We start from the raw sequence: 17,545 nt of genomic DNA, 5'->3' as shown, positions 1-17,545 counted from the left end.
TCATAGATCTCTTAGCAAGGTAGAAGACGAACAGGCTTCCTGTAGACTGCTTCCTTTTCCTTGAACCAAGAGAAGTAGCAATATACACCATCTTTATTTTATAGAAAGGGGAATAAACTTTAGTTTTTTTTTTCCCTAAATATAAATGCTTTACAGAATTTAAGATAAAGGGCGTCAAAGAAAGAGAGGATAATACTTTATGCCTCATTTTGGCCTTAGAGGTTGGATTCACAGAGGTCACGTTCTTCACAGCATGTTTTGGGGAAGTCTTTTCCAAGACAGTCTGAATCCTATAAGCATCTATTACAAATGGACCTTAACAACCTCTCCACTCTGAGTCAGTCTTCGTGCAAGACTGACCAGAAGTGGACATGAATGAGAGGATTTTTAAAGGTGAATGACAATAGTCATAGCCAGGACATAGAATTGCTTGCAGATCGCTTGTTTGATGGAAGAGGAAACTGTCCTCTTCCGTACCATCTGTTGAACCAACATATAGGTTTTTTCTTCCTTTTCAGAGGGAAGAATCAACTTTATATATATCTGCTATCAAAGAAGCACAGTAAAAGGCTATACTCTGTCTATACAAGGAGAATTAGAGATAGCAGAGGATTAAGATCTTCGGGATCTGATACGATACCTCAATACGACAAGAGTAGGATATCATGTATCTTCGAATGGGATCTTTTGTGGCTTCAGATTCCGTGTTCCGACAAGATGGAACTGCTCCTCATCAAACTTCTTTGAGAAATTTTATGAGGGAATTCTTTGTTTTCTCTTGGCCCTTAACTACCAAGAAGACAGGTGAATTTTTGTGCATTGGAATCTCGCATCAGATTTAATGGAGACTCGGCAATGGGTTCTTGCCAGCATAGTATGTCTGGCAAGAGAACTAAAACCCTCTATTCCTGACTCAACGATTTCAGATAGAAGTTTCGTTGCCCAGGCAGGGTACTTACGTTTTCACCTACATAAGAAGAGATGGGTTTAAACGTTTTTGCCTACAAGTCTTTGGGATGCGATGAGGGTTTGAAATGCTCCCAGAAGGTATTCAGAGAGATACAGTAAAGAGCTAGAAATCAGGAGTCCTCCCAATTTCAGCTCGGAGTCTCCTTCGACTTCCAAGCCCCTTCCCTTCCTTCGGACAAGGATAGGGAAGATTCTGCAACGAGGAACTTCATCAGCAAGTAAGAGAGATCTCGTTAGCAACGGAAGGATTCAAGAAGGATCCTCCTCGGAGGAAGACTCTTATCTCTCCTTACGTTAGATGTCTACGTCTAAGCGATGTAGTTTACTACAATCACCTTCCCTTGCCGGAGAGGCCAGAAGCTCAAAGTGGAAAAAGAAAAAAATTTCTTCCACCCTTCTACATATCTCCTGATAAACCATTGTGGAGTTCAGGACTTTCGGAACAATGTAGCGCCAACCAGGCGCCAAATGCCAAAACAGGCGTAAAAAACGCCAGAGGCAGACAGTTTCAAGGAACACTGTCATTGTCTGATGAAGAGAAAGAGGGGGGGGCCTCCAACCTAGCGCAGATGCGCTGGAGGCGAACAAGTCAGACAGATAAGAGTGTCTGATGTGGGCATCGCCATAGATCCTCGGGACTCTACCAAGCTCGAAGCTCCAGCAAGTGGAGAGGAGTTCAGCAGGGGCCAGACGCCAAATAGTGCCAGTCTGGAGCTAGGCGGGAAGCTACTTCCAGGCGCAAGGCGCCAGCCATGAGTCAGGCAAAAAGCGCCTTCCAGGAGCTAGGCGGCCAACCAAGTGTCAGGCAGGCGCGAGGCGCCAGCCAGGCTCGAGGCTCCAGCCAGGCTCGAGGCTCCAACCAGACTCGAGGCGCCACCCAGGCGCAAGCCAGGCTCTAGGCTTCATCCAGAAAAGATCCATTTCAAAGGAAGCCCTGGTCTTCTTTGAAAATAAGTGTGATCGCTAAAAGCACTTCACGAATGACTTGATGATTCCTTCAAATAGTGAGAATTAAAAGCGCTTGAAGTGCGAGCTTTTATGAATTCTTGTTCGTACATAACAATATGTCGTGAAGGACATATTAGCTGTAACTTAAGGGAGATGCAAACTCTGTGTTGGACTTCCCTTTGCACGAAGGAGGTCAAGTTGACCTACAGAGATCCTTCTCTCTTGGTTTTACGTGTCTACGGATACGTTGCTGGGATAGGGAGCCGACACTGATCCTTAAACTAAGTGAGTTACGTTTTTATGTTAACATAGTGTTTTATTTTTTTTTTTTTCTTTTTTTATGTTGTTTGAAAGGAAGTTTGGGGATAGCTCTTTTCAAACTAAGCACAAACCCTCGTGTTAGGATCAGGTGATCGGGATCGGTGTTGTGCTCCTTAATTATGCCCCTAGGCATAGGTGTATTGTCATGTAAGTGGATAAGACCCCATTGACAAATGACCATTAGATTCTGTCGAGTAAGTGGATAAGACCCCATTGACAGATCTACAAGAACTCTTAGCCATAGGTCACATCCTCGCTGAGGCTCTTGAGACGAAGCAGACACCTAGCAATAGCTAGGAAGTCAACCCTTTGTCTAAACACATAGGAACCAAGGTTTTATTTATCTATTACCTACACGTATGTTGTTTACCGGTCTAATCAGTAATTAGCTGTCTCTTACCCACGCCAAAGGTGCCAATCAGCTAAGTATATATCTGACAGGGAAGTGAATGTATGAAAATGATATTGTTATTGTACAATAAAGTTTCATACTACCTTACCTGGCAGATATATACAATTGAATGGCCCACCCAGCCTCCCCTCAGGAGACAGGTAAGAGAAAAATCTGTCCTTAGAAAGTAATAGTTTTCCTATTCCTGCCACCCACGGCAGGGCCGTAGCTCACCTGACCTACCTACCTGTAGCGTGTGCCGCGAAATTCGAATTTCTATCGGGGACGACAGAGTCTATAGCTAAGTATATATCTGCCAGGTAAATATGTATGAAACTTTATTGTACAATAACAATATCATTTTAGAAAACATTACAGACTGAGAATTGATGAGCAACTCCTCAGTTGCATGTAGATTGCAAATCTTAGGAGTGATGCTTCTAAGTCAAGATAGCTTAAGCTGTTACTCATAGCTCAGCCTGAGTAACTTTGAAAGGTAAATTTACAAGGAACGACAAAAGGAAAAAATGGCTGCTCTCATAATTGTCCATAGTAGGATTAGCCACAGAAAACAAATTTAAACAAGATAACAGAAAAAAATGTATAAATTGCAAAGCAGTCAAAGAACCTGGACAGTTGTATACTAGTTGGAAAGAGACTAGAAGAAATAGATGAAAAGAAAGAGGCTAACATCATTGCAACTGGATCTGATGAGGGATGCTGCAAAGAACCTTCCCATTGCCAACATTGTTCCTTGAATTGCCCCTCAATCATGAATTTATAAGTTCAGGAATATTGTATACTACATAGAGATTGACTTTTTATGTCCCCAGTTTATCATTAGAAGGCATTTATAGTTATTATGCTCATTTAAAAGATTGTCATTTTTAATTTTAAGTGGTTTAACCAAACCACTGAGGCATCCAGTAATTGATCTGCTCACTCCTCTGTCTGTCTAGCCCTTTGTATCTATCCTCCCTTGAAAGTTGATTTTAGAATGTATTGATATGTAGTCTGCTTTAAGGTCAAGCCTTCAGTCTTACAATACACTGTCTATAGGTGATGCAGGCACATTTCTATATGGTGGATTTGAATACCAAGGTCAAAAGTAGAGGTCAGGTCAAATAGAAATATACCACCAGGAGGAACTATTTTGTTTCCAAGGCACCTCGTACTTTCGAACTTGTCATATAACTACTTTATAACCAATACATGTTTGTGAATCTGGGTAACAGCAGGTTTACAGTTTGACATCGTTTGTTTCAGATATGGAGGAGCTGAACGACAGTTTGCTGTTCTCCTTTTGTATGGCAAAATCACCTTTTCCTGAGGAAGACTCCAATTTTCTGGTGCCCACCCCTGTGGCAGAGTACAAGAAGGTGAGTTACGTACATATTTAAACATAGGTTACTAAGTACTAATTTCAAAATAGAATTTGGTTGGAAGACTGAAGTATACAGAAAAGAGCGTATTTTTAATTGTTCCATAATGTGTTTTCCAAAATTGTGGTGTGTTTTACATGCCAACATACGGCAGTGTGATTATCGTTGCACCAAGGATATTGTTGGAACAGAGAATAATGAGAGGGGGCAGCCTTTGTTTTGTGAGGAATATGTTAGACAGAGAATAATGAGAGGTGTAAGACAATTTATATATATTAGATATCTATTTTAGAAATATAGATATATATGATATATATATATATATATATATATATATATATATATATATATATATATATATATATATATATATATATAATATATATATATATATATATATATATATATATATATATATATATATATATATATATATATATATATATATATATATATATATGTATAGATATATATATATATATATAATATATTTACATATATATTATAAATATATATAATATCTATATATATATATATATATATATAGAATATATAAATATAAAATACTATAAAAAGGGGGGGAAGCAAAAAAAAAAGGGGGGGGGCCCATAAAAACACAAAATGTAGAGAGAAAAGTACTATATTTCAGAGACTGCTGTCTCTCTCTTCAGGTATATGAATGAGAAAAGTTTACAGAAAAGGTGGTATTTATACCAAGAGATTCGTCCACAAGTAAGCCAATTTAGGTCACCCCCGCTGATAATCTTCCTTTAATCTTCTTAAGCGTTGGGTTGAAGTGAACACTGCGGTCGACGATATCTGACGCAGTGTTCATTCAACAACGCTTAAGGAAGATTAAAGGAAGATTATCAGCGGGGGTGACCTAAATTGGCTTACTTGTTGGACGAATCTGGAAAATACCACCTTTTCTGTAAACTTTTCTCATTCATATTCCTGAAGAGAGAGACAGCAGGGTCTCTGAAAATATAGTACTTTTTCTCTCTACATTTTGGTGTTTTTATGGGCTCCTTTTATTAGATGGAATTCTGTTGTTACAGAACATTTTACCAGTCATATATATATATATATATATATCTTATATATATATCTATATATATATATATATATATATAGTATATATAATATATATATCTATATATATAATATATAAGATATATATATATATATATATATATCTAATAAAAGGAGCCCATAAAAACAACACCCAAAATATAGAGAAAAAAAGATACTATATTTCAGAGACTGCTGTCTCCCTCTTCAGGTAGATGAATGAGAAAAGTTTACAGAAAAGGTGGTATTTATACCAAGAGGTCCATCCACAAACAAGCCAATTTAAGTCACCCCCGCTGATAATCTTCCTTTAATCTTCTTAAGGGTTGGTTGAATGAAGAGGTTGTCGATCGTGTCCGAAATCCATGCTCCTTTTGAGATGTTCATTACCTGCCTCTCTTTTTATTAAGGCCGATTCCATCATTTGACTCTTGTACCGGCAGTTGCTGCTATAAATTACACGGTGACAAATTCCAGTTTATTCTATGGTTATGTTCATTTATATGGTTGAAAATAGCGAGTTCTGTTGTCCATACCTAACTGACCGTTTGTGTTGTATTAATCTCTGGGGAAGGGATTTACCCTGTAAATCCGATGTAAGATTGGTCACAGTCCTGGCATGGGATTTCGTATACCCCAGAGTCCTTTGGAGATGCCTTTTGTTGGACGTTAATCGGGAGGGTTTGGCTAAGGTGTTTGGGTAAGTAAATACAAAAGGGTTCGATTTTCCGAAGGATTGTTATTCTCTTAATCGTGTCCAGGTGGGGAATTATTATTTTATTGTTGGGGTGTATCTCTGGTCTTGTCTTTAGGGGGTCGGTAGAAAATTACGTTTGCTTGTGAATTGCTTTCTCAAATTATATGGTCAGGATATTTTAAAGACGAAAGTTGCTTGCGAATTAGTTCAAATTCTTTTTCCAGGAATTCTGGGGAACAAATTCGTAAGGCTTCTTAAGAACAAGTTACTAGCTACACCTATCTTGATAGTACTGTCGTGATAGCTAAAGTAGTGAATGTATGAAAGTGAGAACGTTGGTTTTCTGTATATGGTGAATTTGTATTCTGTCGTATCTCTGATTATTAAAACATCAAGAAAAGGAATTTTGTTGTCTGTTTCCCATTCAACTTTAAATTTGATGCTGGGCACTAATGTGTTTAATTTCGCGAGGAATTCATTAAAATTGCCCCACCTATTATCCCAAAATGTTAGGATATCATCCACGTATCTCATCCACAGCATGTTTTTGGGTTTTATTGCATTTATTACTGTAGTTTCAAAAGTATTCCATGTACAGATTGGCTAGAACAGGACTTAAAGGACTACCCATACTACACCCGAATTTTGCTTGTAGAATGATTCCCGAATGAAAACAAATACGTTATTAGATGCACATAATTCAACTAGCTTTATTATTTTGTCAAGGCGCCAACAAGGGAAATGACTTGAATAGGGGGATTAATTTTCACCCTTAAAAACCTGAAGAACGTTCCTGTACTGGTACTTTAGTGAACAGGGAATCTACGTCAAGGCTTAAAAGTTTTATGTTGTGAGTGGTATAAATGTGCTTCTCTGAATTTGTGGACAAAATCTTCCGCGAATGTTAATGTGACTGGGAGAAAAGTGCCTAAAAAAGGGGAAAGGAGGCCAGCTAACCATTTAGAAATTTTGTAATTGAAAGCTCCGGCACATGAAACGATGGGTCTGAATGGAAGATTGTCTTTGTGAGTTTTGGGAAGGCCATAAAAATAGGGTAATTTAGGATTAATTACTTTAAATTTCTCTAATAGTTCAATACTCTTTTTGTCTTTGCCAATTAATCTTACTTTCCGAAAAATTCTGTGGGAACGTTTTGGAGGGATTTTTCGTCAGTTTTTCGTAATGTGTTTGGGTTGGGATAATAGGTGGGGCAATTTTAATGAATTCCTCGCGAAATTAAACACATTAGTGCCCAGCATCAAATTTAAAGTTGAATGGGGAAACAGACAACAAAATTCCTTTTTCTTGATGTTTTAATAATCAGAGATACGACAGAATACAAATTCACCATATACAGAAAACCAACGTTCTCACTTTCATACATCACTACTTTAGCTATCACGACAGTACTATCAAGATAGGTGTAGCTAGTAACTTGTTCTTAAGAGCATTACGAATTTGTTCCCCAGAATTCTTGGAAAAAGAATTGAAACTAATTCGCAAGCAACTTTCGTCTTTAAAATATCCTGACCATATAAGAGGAAAGCAATTCACAAAGCAAACGTAATTTTCTACCGACCCCTAAAGACAAGACCAGAGATACACCCAACAATAAAATAATAATTCCCCACCTGGACACGATTAAGAGAATAATAACCAATCCCTTCGGAAATCGAACCCTTTTGTAGTTTGACTTACCCAAACACCTTAGCCAAATCCCTGATTAACGTCCAACAAAAGGCTATCTCCAAAGGACTCTGGGGTATACGAAAATACCCATGCCATGGACCTGTGACCAAATCTTACCATCGGATTTACTAGGCTAAATCCCTTCCCCAGAGATTAATACAACACAAACGGTCAGTTAGGTAGGACAACAGAACTCTGCTATTTTCAACCATATAAATGGAACATAACCATAGAATAAACTGAATTTGTCACGTGTTAATTTATAGCAGCAACTGCCGGTACAAGAGTCAAATGATGGAATCTGCCTTAATTAAAGAGAGGAAGGTAATGAAAACATCTCAAAAGGAGCATGGATTTCGGACACGATCGACAACCTCTTCATTCAACCAAACCCTTAAGAAGATTAAAGGAAGATTATCAGCGGGGTGACTTAAATTGGCTTGTTTGTGGATGGACCTTTCTTGGTATAAATACCACCTTTTCTGTAAACTTTTCTCATTCATCTACCTGAAGAGGGAGACAGCAGTCTCTGAAATATAGTACTTTTTTTCTCTATATTTTGGTGTTTTTATGGGCTCCTTTATTAGATGGAATTCTGTTGTTACAGAACATTGTTACCAGTCATATATATATATATATATATATATATATATATATATATATATATATATATATATATATATATATATATATATATATATATATATATATATGCTCACACATTTGATTTCATAGTTGCCTTTCCTTTGTAACTTTGTAACTGAAAAGTATTCCTTTAGTAAGGGGTATGAAATATTCAGACATTGTAAAAATGGTGTTGATTGTCTTTTTCTTTCAGAAATTATTAAGAGAGCAAGGTGAGCGGAAAAACAGTGCGAGTAGCCACTTAGTCAGCAAATTAGGTACAGAGGGACTTGAGCGGTTGTTAAATGAAACTCAGTGCATTACCAATAAATCCATGCCTCTCAGCGATTCACCCAAAGATCTCGAAAATGTGCTTTCAACGGACAAGGTCATTGGTGCCTTAGAGAGGTTAACGGAGGGACCTGACACCACCTTTGTACAGACTTCAGCAAAGCCACTGAATAACACTTTTAACACTGTTGGAAATGTGGATGAGGCCTCCAAGAAAGAGGAAGTCAAAATTGAAGCCACAAACACAACCTTTTGCCAAGTGAAAGAAGTTCAAAATGAAACATTTTGCGCCCAAGCAAAAGAACTGGCGAACATCACTTTTGACTCCAAACCAGCAAAGGTTGCTGACACAACTTTTGGTATAGAAGGGAAAGGAAAAAATGAGACATTTGATAAAGCTGCTGAAGTCAACGCTGTAACGGACAGTACGGACGCAAACGAAAAGAATTGTGAGAAACTGAATGTGACTTTTGAAAAAGGGGAATATCATATTCCCTCTTTGAACGAGACGATCAGTCTCATGGATGCTGAGGGAGAAGTTTTACAGTTGATCCTTGATTCTACACCAGGGAAACCATCTAAAACCAGACCAGGTGCTGTGTCCACGCCAAAAGCTGGCAATGTGCAAGAGGTGCCTGCCAAGAATACGGTAAGTAGTGAAACTGCTCTCTTATGCATTTCCCAGAGTACAAGACTTCAGTTATATACAGTAGCAGCGTTTGTTATTTCTGAGAGCATTTTCTTTTCTCTTTATTGTGCAGAAGTCTGTTTGTTTGTCAGTTTCTTAAAAAATACAGCACCTTTGCCTCTCTTATTTTACCCATCTGTTAACTGTATGTGGCTATGAATTGAATAAAACATCCCAGATAGAAAGTTGGCCAAGTGTTCTTCCAGTTGCTACTTGAGTCTTCTATGTGTGAATCTTCTTCGTCTTTGTCTTCAGTTTTTCCCATTTCTATGTGGGGTTGCTGTTTCCCATCAGCTGTCTCCCCCTTCTTCTGTCCAGTGCACCCTGACTGAAACTTTTCCCCTGCATGACATTAGCTATTGTATCTTTCCATCTGAACTTTGGTCTTCCTCTCTTTCCCTCCACCTCCTCCATGCTCATAACCTGTTTACACACATGGTCTTCTTTCTGCATAAGACGACCAAAGCATGTAGTCTTCTTTCCTGGACGTTCTTCAATATACTTCCCCTGCCTTAACTGTTACTCTAATAAATGAATTTCTGATCATATCTCTTCTTGTGACTCCACACATCCATCTCAGCATCCTCTTCTCTTTCACATCCATTTTCCATTCTTGAGCCTCCTGTGTGAGTGATCAGGAATTATTTTATTATTGTTAGCTTGTATTGATTGTACAGTGCATTGATGCTGTTTTAGATTACTTCCTCAAGTGTGTGTGTGTGTGTGTGTGTGTGATTTAAAGCACTGGTACCAAGGTAAATTGATAATGTGGTTTATGCATTGAATTTATTATAAAAAAGTATTTGTATGGTGTGCGAAAGTTACTATATATGGCGAAGGGTAGATTGGGAAAACACTTGAAAAATTTGGAAAGGAATAGCAATTATATCCAAAATCTTGTTGTTTAAGGAGGCAAAATCAAACAATTTTGTTTTCTTTGCGAGCAAATTCAGTTTTGACAAATGTTTATAAGATTTTTCTCCTTATAGCCTCATTTTTTCCTGCTCATCTGACCTGATTTTCATTTGTCAGGAAGTTAATGATCATCCTTTACAGGTTACCAAAGATCCTGCTCAGTCATTCATACACAGAATGTCTTTAGGCGTAAGAAGAAATGCACAAAATGCAACAGACAGTAAACAGCAGGATACTATAACTTCTCAGCCACCAAATTTATGCACAGCATTGCCAGGTACAGTAGTAATGAAAACTGATTTTCATATATTCTTATGGCTTTGTCGTCAAAAATTAACTTTGCTAACATTTGCCATGAATTAATCCAGGTAAAACTCTGTGAAAAGGTTTAATTTCAGTTTTATTTTTGTCAGACAACCAAAAAGCCATCACAGTTCAACACTGTAAATTGTTTTCATGATAACACTACAGGTTTTTGCTATACTTCGTAAAATTAGCCTCTTCACTCTCAAAAAAAAAAAAAAAAAAAAAAAAAAGTAAATCATGAACACACTTCCATGACCTTGTGATTATTTGCTGTTTGCATTGTATGTATTTGATTTTGTTGAACCTACAAGAATTTTTCTGGCTGTACATGTATTATGTAGTAGTGTTGATTTTGTCAAAATGAAGTATTGGCAGTGATAAGGGAGCTGCTTCACGTAGCAATTTGTATCCGATGTCGTATATGTAGTAACCTATATAATGCAAAAACCTCTAAATCATTGAGAACGTGCATTGTAGGAGTAATTGGATTGTTTTTGGAAATTCCATGGTACAATATAACTGGCAAATATTTTCAGAACCTTCATCTTTTGTTGGAACACTAGAGATTCTTCCAAGTACGAAGATAATTAGCGTCTGGTGAAATTTATGTGTATTGGGTGCACATTTCTCAGCTTATTGCTTGAGAACTGTTAAATTGCTTCTGTTTTTCAATCAGGACTGAAAGGAGGATGTGTGAGCGAGCAATCGGTGACGAATAAGCTTCGTCGGTTTCAAGGTGGGCAGGGACGTGCGAAGAATGGTCCTGTGAGAGCCTTGCCTCTGGCAGGCGTGTCTGTGGATGGCTCTGATGATAAAGCACAGAAGAACACCCCTGGTAAGGAGGACTGTCATTTGAAGATGGTAATGAAAAATGGGCGATTCGTGGCACCATAACTTGTCGCCATAAAGGCCGTATATCACCCTGCCGAGAATGGGGAACCCCCCCCACCGGTAACTGGGGACTGCCATGAAAGTAAATTCTTTCTTATTGACTTTTGAAAACTTAAATAGAATTTGTCAAGAGATTAGTTTTCAAGAGCATCGTGCTTACATTACCATTTTATTTTCACAGTGAATGAATCTTTCTCTCTCTTTCTCATTATTTGTGATATATAAAAATATGCTAAAATTATGGGTGATGTCGGCCATTGGCTGAAGAATGCCCGTGTTTGTATATACGTAATATTTAGAACGCTAAAATTGATTTTATGCTTTTTGTGCCCTATTCCTCAACTGAGCAGTAACCTTTTCTTTGGGTTTTTCTTTCAGATGGACTGGATGGGATTAAAGCTTTAGACAACGTTAACAACACACCAGAGGAAGGCAACAACAAGGACCTCTCGAAAGGGGTTGGAAGGCCTCAGCTCCCGTCTTTTGGTTCTTGCAGTAGTATTGGTAAGTGTCGTATTTTCATTCTATCTTGAACATTGAACGGTCAGTGTAATAAAGCTTGTGTTTAGATCAGTCCCTTGCTTGTGTGTTTTTCAGATTTGTTTTAAGAAGCTATTCCGGGTTAAAGGTAATTTTATTATATCAAAAGTGTTTCGCTGAGAGTCAAAAGAACGCTACAATCCCACAGCTTCAAGTACAATGTATCTATACAAATCATGTCCCAACGTCATTTGGTGATATAGGACAAACAATCACTTCTGAGTTAAATACAACAGTAATTCTCATTACAACTCCCATAGAGCTTACCAAAATTATTTGTGAATGGGAGGTGCAAAATGAAGCAAGGAATATTAAAGAAATTGAGTGGTGAAATAGGAACAGGTGAAATGGATGCAAAGTAAAAGGAAGAAAGCAAAGTATAGCTGAAGGGACACAGCAAAACCCAATGTAGGTCAGTCATTGGAAGTTTAGGAACATTTACTCATGCGTTGTTGATATCCACTTTGAGAATTCTTTCCCATTTGATTTGTTGCACTTTTCCCCATGTTGCTAAAACAGACTGATGGAATTTGGTAAAATGGCTAAGGTCTCTATGTAATAGATTGACTTTTTTAGACTTGTCAATTAGGAATAATGAATTGGCAGTTGCTAAATTTTTTTGCCTGAATGAGTATGAGTATATACATAAACCCTAGAATTTTTTTCTCACTTTTTCATTATTTATATTGTGTTGCAGCATTGACACTCTCCAGAAAGTTTTGCAACCTTGTTTCTAGGTAACCTGTAACAGTATTGTGCTTACCTATTGCTTATTATAGCATTTAACTTCTGTGAGGTGGTACTATCTTTGTTAATACTTCAGGGCTGATCTGTGAGCATTACTGAAGGTTCTTTGCTGTATCCCATCAGTTCACAGCTACATTTTTCTCCACGTCTTTCCAAGCATCCATTGTTTTATATGTCTTCTCACTTAGTTGTCCACATTTTTAGTCCAAGAATTGGATAAAAGTGTGATTCAGTTGTATTGTTAAGCCAGTAATAATAATGATACAGTAATAACAGTAAAATGACAAATATTTTCGTAATATAATATTGTCAAAACTCAAAGCCTTAATTTTTCTATATGGTTGTTTTATTGAAGTGGGAAATGTACCATTATTTTTCAGAAAATGAAAGGCCATCCACTCCTGATCTAGTGCCGTCAAGAGGTATTTTGACATCAACACCGGATATTACCAGGTATGGCTTGCATGCATTTGCTTCAGGTGTTGAAGCAAGAGGGTTAATCATTTGAATACAATTTTTTAGTAATATTTGATACTTTATTAATCTTTCTCTTCATTAAGAAGACTAGAATAATTCCAAAAAGAGGGAGAGACTTCAAAGCCATAATATTTGTTACTACAAACTAGAACTTTATATTAATGCTAAATAGAGTACATTTCTAAGCCAAAGCACACACATTCCTATAAAAGAAGTCCAAAAGATCATGCATGTACATCAGTAAAGTACAGTTTATATCAGAAAGTTTTCCAAAATTCAGGCAGACCGCTCAATACCGTGAATTATTTGTTACAGGCTTCCATCTAGCAGCATGCATCCAAGGATTACTAGCACACCAGCAACGAAGATAGGTCCATTCTCAGATGCTTTAGGGATTGATGGGCCGGCTCCCACGCCAATCGCAGCCCCAGCATCCAGGTCTCGGTTCATTGTGAGCACCACTTCGTCAGTCCCCGAGCAGCAGAGTCAAGGTTGATGAGCAGTTGTTTAGTTTTCATTTATTCATTCTTGTTTTATGAGCGAGGATCTTCCCTCATGCTTCATTACAGTAACTTTGTAAGTTATATTGAGTTCTAGAAAAATAAAAAAGGGATGAAATAACTTGGACACTGCTTTTATTAAAGTAAAATTGTGTTGAAAAGCTGTCTTTAAAACCTTTTGGGAGGTGGATCCTCCCCTCCTACCCCAATAATCTTCATATTCCTGATTCATTCTGTATGGTGTCATTTCATATTGTAAATTCCTCTATGACTTCCTTTCAGTTTAAGCTCTTACAGGTTGGATTTCAGTTGCTAAGTGTAGTGGGAAATTTGCTTTTAATTCAAAACCTAAGTGGCCAATGGCAACCAGACTTGATTTGAGAAGTTGTTGTACGTAAATATAAATATTTAACTATTTTACATGTAAAGGGGAGGCAAATAATGAACCTAAAATTTAGAGAGAGAGATGCAAAAATCATGTGAATTTGAGAGTAGCCAAAAGCCTAATCCATCTAATCAGCATACAACTTGCAAAGAAAATTGCTCTCATCAGGATGCCATGTTTAAAACTCAGAATAAAATTGAGATATCTAGCAAATCAGCTGTGCCAATCACAGCAGGTAACGTAGGGCAGACTAGGAATGCACACCTGGTCCTAGCATCTGTTTCACAACTTGTGCTAATACCTGTCAGAACTGAAAATGAGCATTTTGCATGGCATAATAGGTAAACCTAATCCACTGCATCAGTTTTCAGCTGAAAGCCACTTGAAAAATTTCAAAATACTGTAGTATTTATTTGGAAGCTGAAAACCTAACTGATTATGAATTGAAGATGATAAATCTGTCATTAAGTGAAATGTAATCCTACCTGTCTACTACCATTTTCTTTACAGGGACAGAAGTGCCTAAGGGAATGGTATGGTTATGAATGTAGGCTGTTGAATGTTCTAGCAAATTTATGTAACAATTAAAATTAGGCAAACTTAGTAGTATTCCCAGTTGAATAATACAATGTTTTATTTTCAGATAATCCTTCTATAGACAATGTGAAAGGCTCATCCAAAAGTGATGTAGAAACTGTGAATACTCCTGCTAAGAAGTCTTCGGTGGTGTCAGCAGCACCAGCTACGTGTACCCAAGATGGAAGAGTTCTTAATTCTACCGTAGATGTTTATGAGGGTAATACCCATAAATATGAAAATAATGAGGACCATGAAACTGCACAGTTAGGTGCAGAAAATATTGATTCAGCTAATGCTCTTGCATCTTTGGATGTAAACAAAGTAGTTAAAGATTGCCCAGGGGCATTAGGAGGTGAATGTTTTCCAGTCGATGATATGAATGAAAATCTAAATACCAGCCTAGTTCCACAAAGTCTTGGAGAGGAACATTCAGAGGGAAAACATTTATCTCACCATGAAGAAGCTGCCTCACCACAAGTTACATCCATTGTGAGCGAGACCAAGGAAATGCACAGATATGAAGAACAGGAAAAGGGCAGAGCTCTAGATGAACCGAATCCTAAGTCTTTTTCCGAAAACGTAAATTTGAAACAGCCAGAAAAAAATGAATGTGTAGTTAAAGATATAAATGAGAATTCTGGCAAACAGGAGCAACCTTTAGAAGTGGAGAAAGATAAAGACAGTAAAGAAACAGAAATAGCAGAATTGCAACCCCCTCTCAAGAAAATAGGAAAAGGACCAGAGAATGATTCAGACATTGGACGTAATGTAAAAAGTGACCTGGTTACTACGCCTAGTGAAAGCTTGCAGCCACAACCAAAAGAGATAGAACCAAGTAAAGAACTGCCGCAAAATGAGAATAGTGCGTGTTCTTCATCTACTTCAAATAAAAGTGTAAGAAAAGATGAAAGTGATGACAATTGCCAAAATGGTCCTTCAGTCATCTCAGAAAAAGGAAATGAAACAGAAATAATTGATCAGCCAGAAGGTAGCAAACTGAACCAGGCTCCTGTTCTGAATAAGGATGAGAGTAGAGGGAAAGGGCTTATGAAAAAGTCAGGACCAGTATCGAAAGTAAATAACCGTGTGAGAAAGTCAACAGTTGAGAAATTTAATACCCCCACTACAGAAAACAAGGTAGCTTTGAAAAAGAAAATGAATGTTAATAAAGAAAATATACTGGTAAGCCAATCAAAAAGTAATGTGAGTGCCACACCTAAGGTTTTAATAGCTAACAAAAATCAAAAGCTTGGGGCAAAGATGCCGGCTCAGCGAATAAGCCTAGCTCCCTCTAATGGCCAAACAAAAATGTCTGTAGAGAGTAGTAAGAAGAGGCATGCTTCTGCTGGTAGTGCTACTATGAGGACAAGAACTGTAAATGATGGTAAGGAGGCAGAAATAACACCCAATAAACCTCTTGCTAGACCTTTATTAACAAGACAGACTGCTAAAGCAATCCCTGTGAAACCTACTGGAATGAGACCTCCCGGCATCAAAGGTAAAAGTGACATTCCTGGCTCTGCAGGATCCAAACCCTCTTCAAGAATGCAGCCACCGTCACACTCATCTGTGCAGCCTCGGGGAACTTCTAAATCACCCCTGAATATCCGATCTTATTCAGGAAACCCTGTAAAGGGCATCATAAGGACTCCAGGCAGTACTGCTTCGAAACTTCCATCAAAATTACCCAGTAAACTCCCGGCAACCTCTTCCTGTATTCCTGCCCCTTCAGCTAGGACTGCTGCTGGCCCTGTGTCATCTAGTAATTCAGGAGGGCTTTCAAGGTCACTCAAAAGGCCAGGCCACGAAGGAAAGTAGTTCAGCTGCGTATCGCCAACTCTTAAACTGTGAACTTCATATACAGGCATTATGTTGAGAATAATATTGTTGGGATTTTCCTCTCTCTCTCTCTCTCTCTCTCTCTCTCTCTCTCTCTCTCTCTCTCTCTCTCTCTCTCTCTCTCTAGTTTTCAGATTCATGAGATAGATAACGTGACACCTCATGTTCAGCATTATGATACCTTTTCCAGAATTAACACAACATTGGTATATCACCCGTACCATAATGCATATTTGGGGGAAGAGTAAGAGTTGTTATAATTTAAAATATAATGGTATTGGAGTATACTAAGACAAAGATGTGTGCTTCGATGCTCAATTTTACTCTCCATCATATCATTTTCTTGTGCTTTTTATTCACTGTTGATTGTTGCATTCTTTACCTAATACGTATTCCCATTTTTTATTCACTTGTACAGATAATACTTGATTTGAAGTCTCATTTTTATGAAACTATAAAGATGAGTAAGCTAGGTTTAAAATACAACAGATTTGTACATATTCTCTATATGGAAGTATTTTATTTATGCATTTTAGTGCAGCTTACTCATTTGTAAGCGTTAGTTTGTAATTACTTTTTCTTTTCCGATCTGCATGATTGCCTTCATGTTATCCTCTTTCAGTGACCGCTTACTGTTGTGCATAATTCAAAGCCATATAAAAGTTGTAATATTTAAGCTATTTTTCTATTACACACTATTTAAAGGATCATTAGAGCTCTATAAACTGCTGTGTGTTCATGTAAGGAAATATTAATAAATAACTTAATTTTTATTTTGCTGTTTTACTAACATTATATATTTTTATTTTCATGAACAATTCAAAGTGCAGATTACTATGTGAAAGTGACTGGCTTAAGTAGATTTTACTTATGTACATTTAGATATTAAGGCTCAAAATGTAGTATGAGAATGTTGAGTATTTCAGGAGAGCGACTGGTTTGGTGTAGAAGTAAGTCTTGAGATAAAAGTGACTGGTTTCATTCTTTTTACTGCACCTTCATTCATATTCTCTTAATTCCATCATGGGTCACAGGGCTTGCCCTTTGGCTTATATATTATATTCCACTCCATTTCCAATGAACCCAACCAATTATTTCCTTGAAATTCTGCTCGTCTCACGATTGATGATTAATAAACGGCATTTTGCAGATGTTGAGACAAAAAGCTACAAGTGTTTATTGTATCTTGCCAAAGTACCTAAGGATAGCAAGAACCTGTTCCTTTATGTACCTTGTAGGTGTCTTAAAGAGGCTGGATTGGACCTCTGATCTCACCGACCAACTGAGACGAAGTC

At 37.5% G+C, this 17,545-nt stretch overlaps 1 protein-coding gene across 2 annotated transcripts in view; it reads left to right on the top strand.

The window, feature by feature from the left end:
* LOC135199506 (uncharacterized) overlaps nt 1–17,023 on the top strand; it is a 54,995-nt gene extending 37,972 nt beyond the window's left edge. For both annotated transcript variants that reach the window (XM_064227616.1, XM_064227615.1), the window contains exons 12-19: nt 3,896–4,008; nt 8,307–9,032; nt 10,128–10,263; nt 10,969–11,127; nt 11,562–11,687; nt 12,851–12,923; nt 13,263–13,438; nt 14,476–17,023. In XM_064227616.1, the coding sequence (XP_064083686.1) occupies nt 3,896–4,008; nt 8,307–9,032; nt 10,128–10,263; nt 10,969–11,127; nt 11,562–11,687; nt 12,851–12,923; nt 13,263–13,438; nt 14,476–16,229 (3,263 nt within the window). In that variant the 3' untranslated portion in view covers nt 16,230–17,023. The remainder of the gene's footprint in view (nt 1–3,895; nt 4,009–8,306; nt 9,033–10,127; nt 10,264–10,968; nt 11,128–11,561; nt 11,688–12,850; nt 12,924–13,262; nt 13,439–14,475) is intronic.
* Nucleotides 17,024–17,545: the final 522 nt, after the last annotated feature.

The sequence above is a fragment of the Macrobrachium nipponense genome, chromosome 25, assembly GCF_015104395.2.
Source record: "Macrobrachium nipponense isolate FS-2020 chromosome 25, ASM1510439v2, whole genome shotgun sequence".
In the NCBI taxonomy this organism is placed as follows: domain Eukaryota; kingdom Metazoa; phylum Arthropoda; class Malacostraca; order Decapoda; family Palaemonidae; genus Macrobrachium; species Macrobrachium nipponense.
Note: the sequence above shows the minus strand (reverse complement) of the source record. Positions and strands in the feature narration are given on the sequence as shown.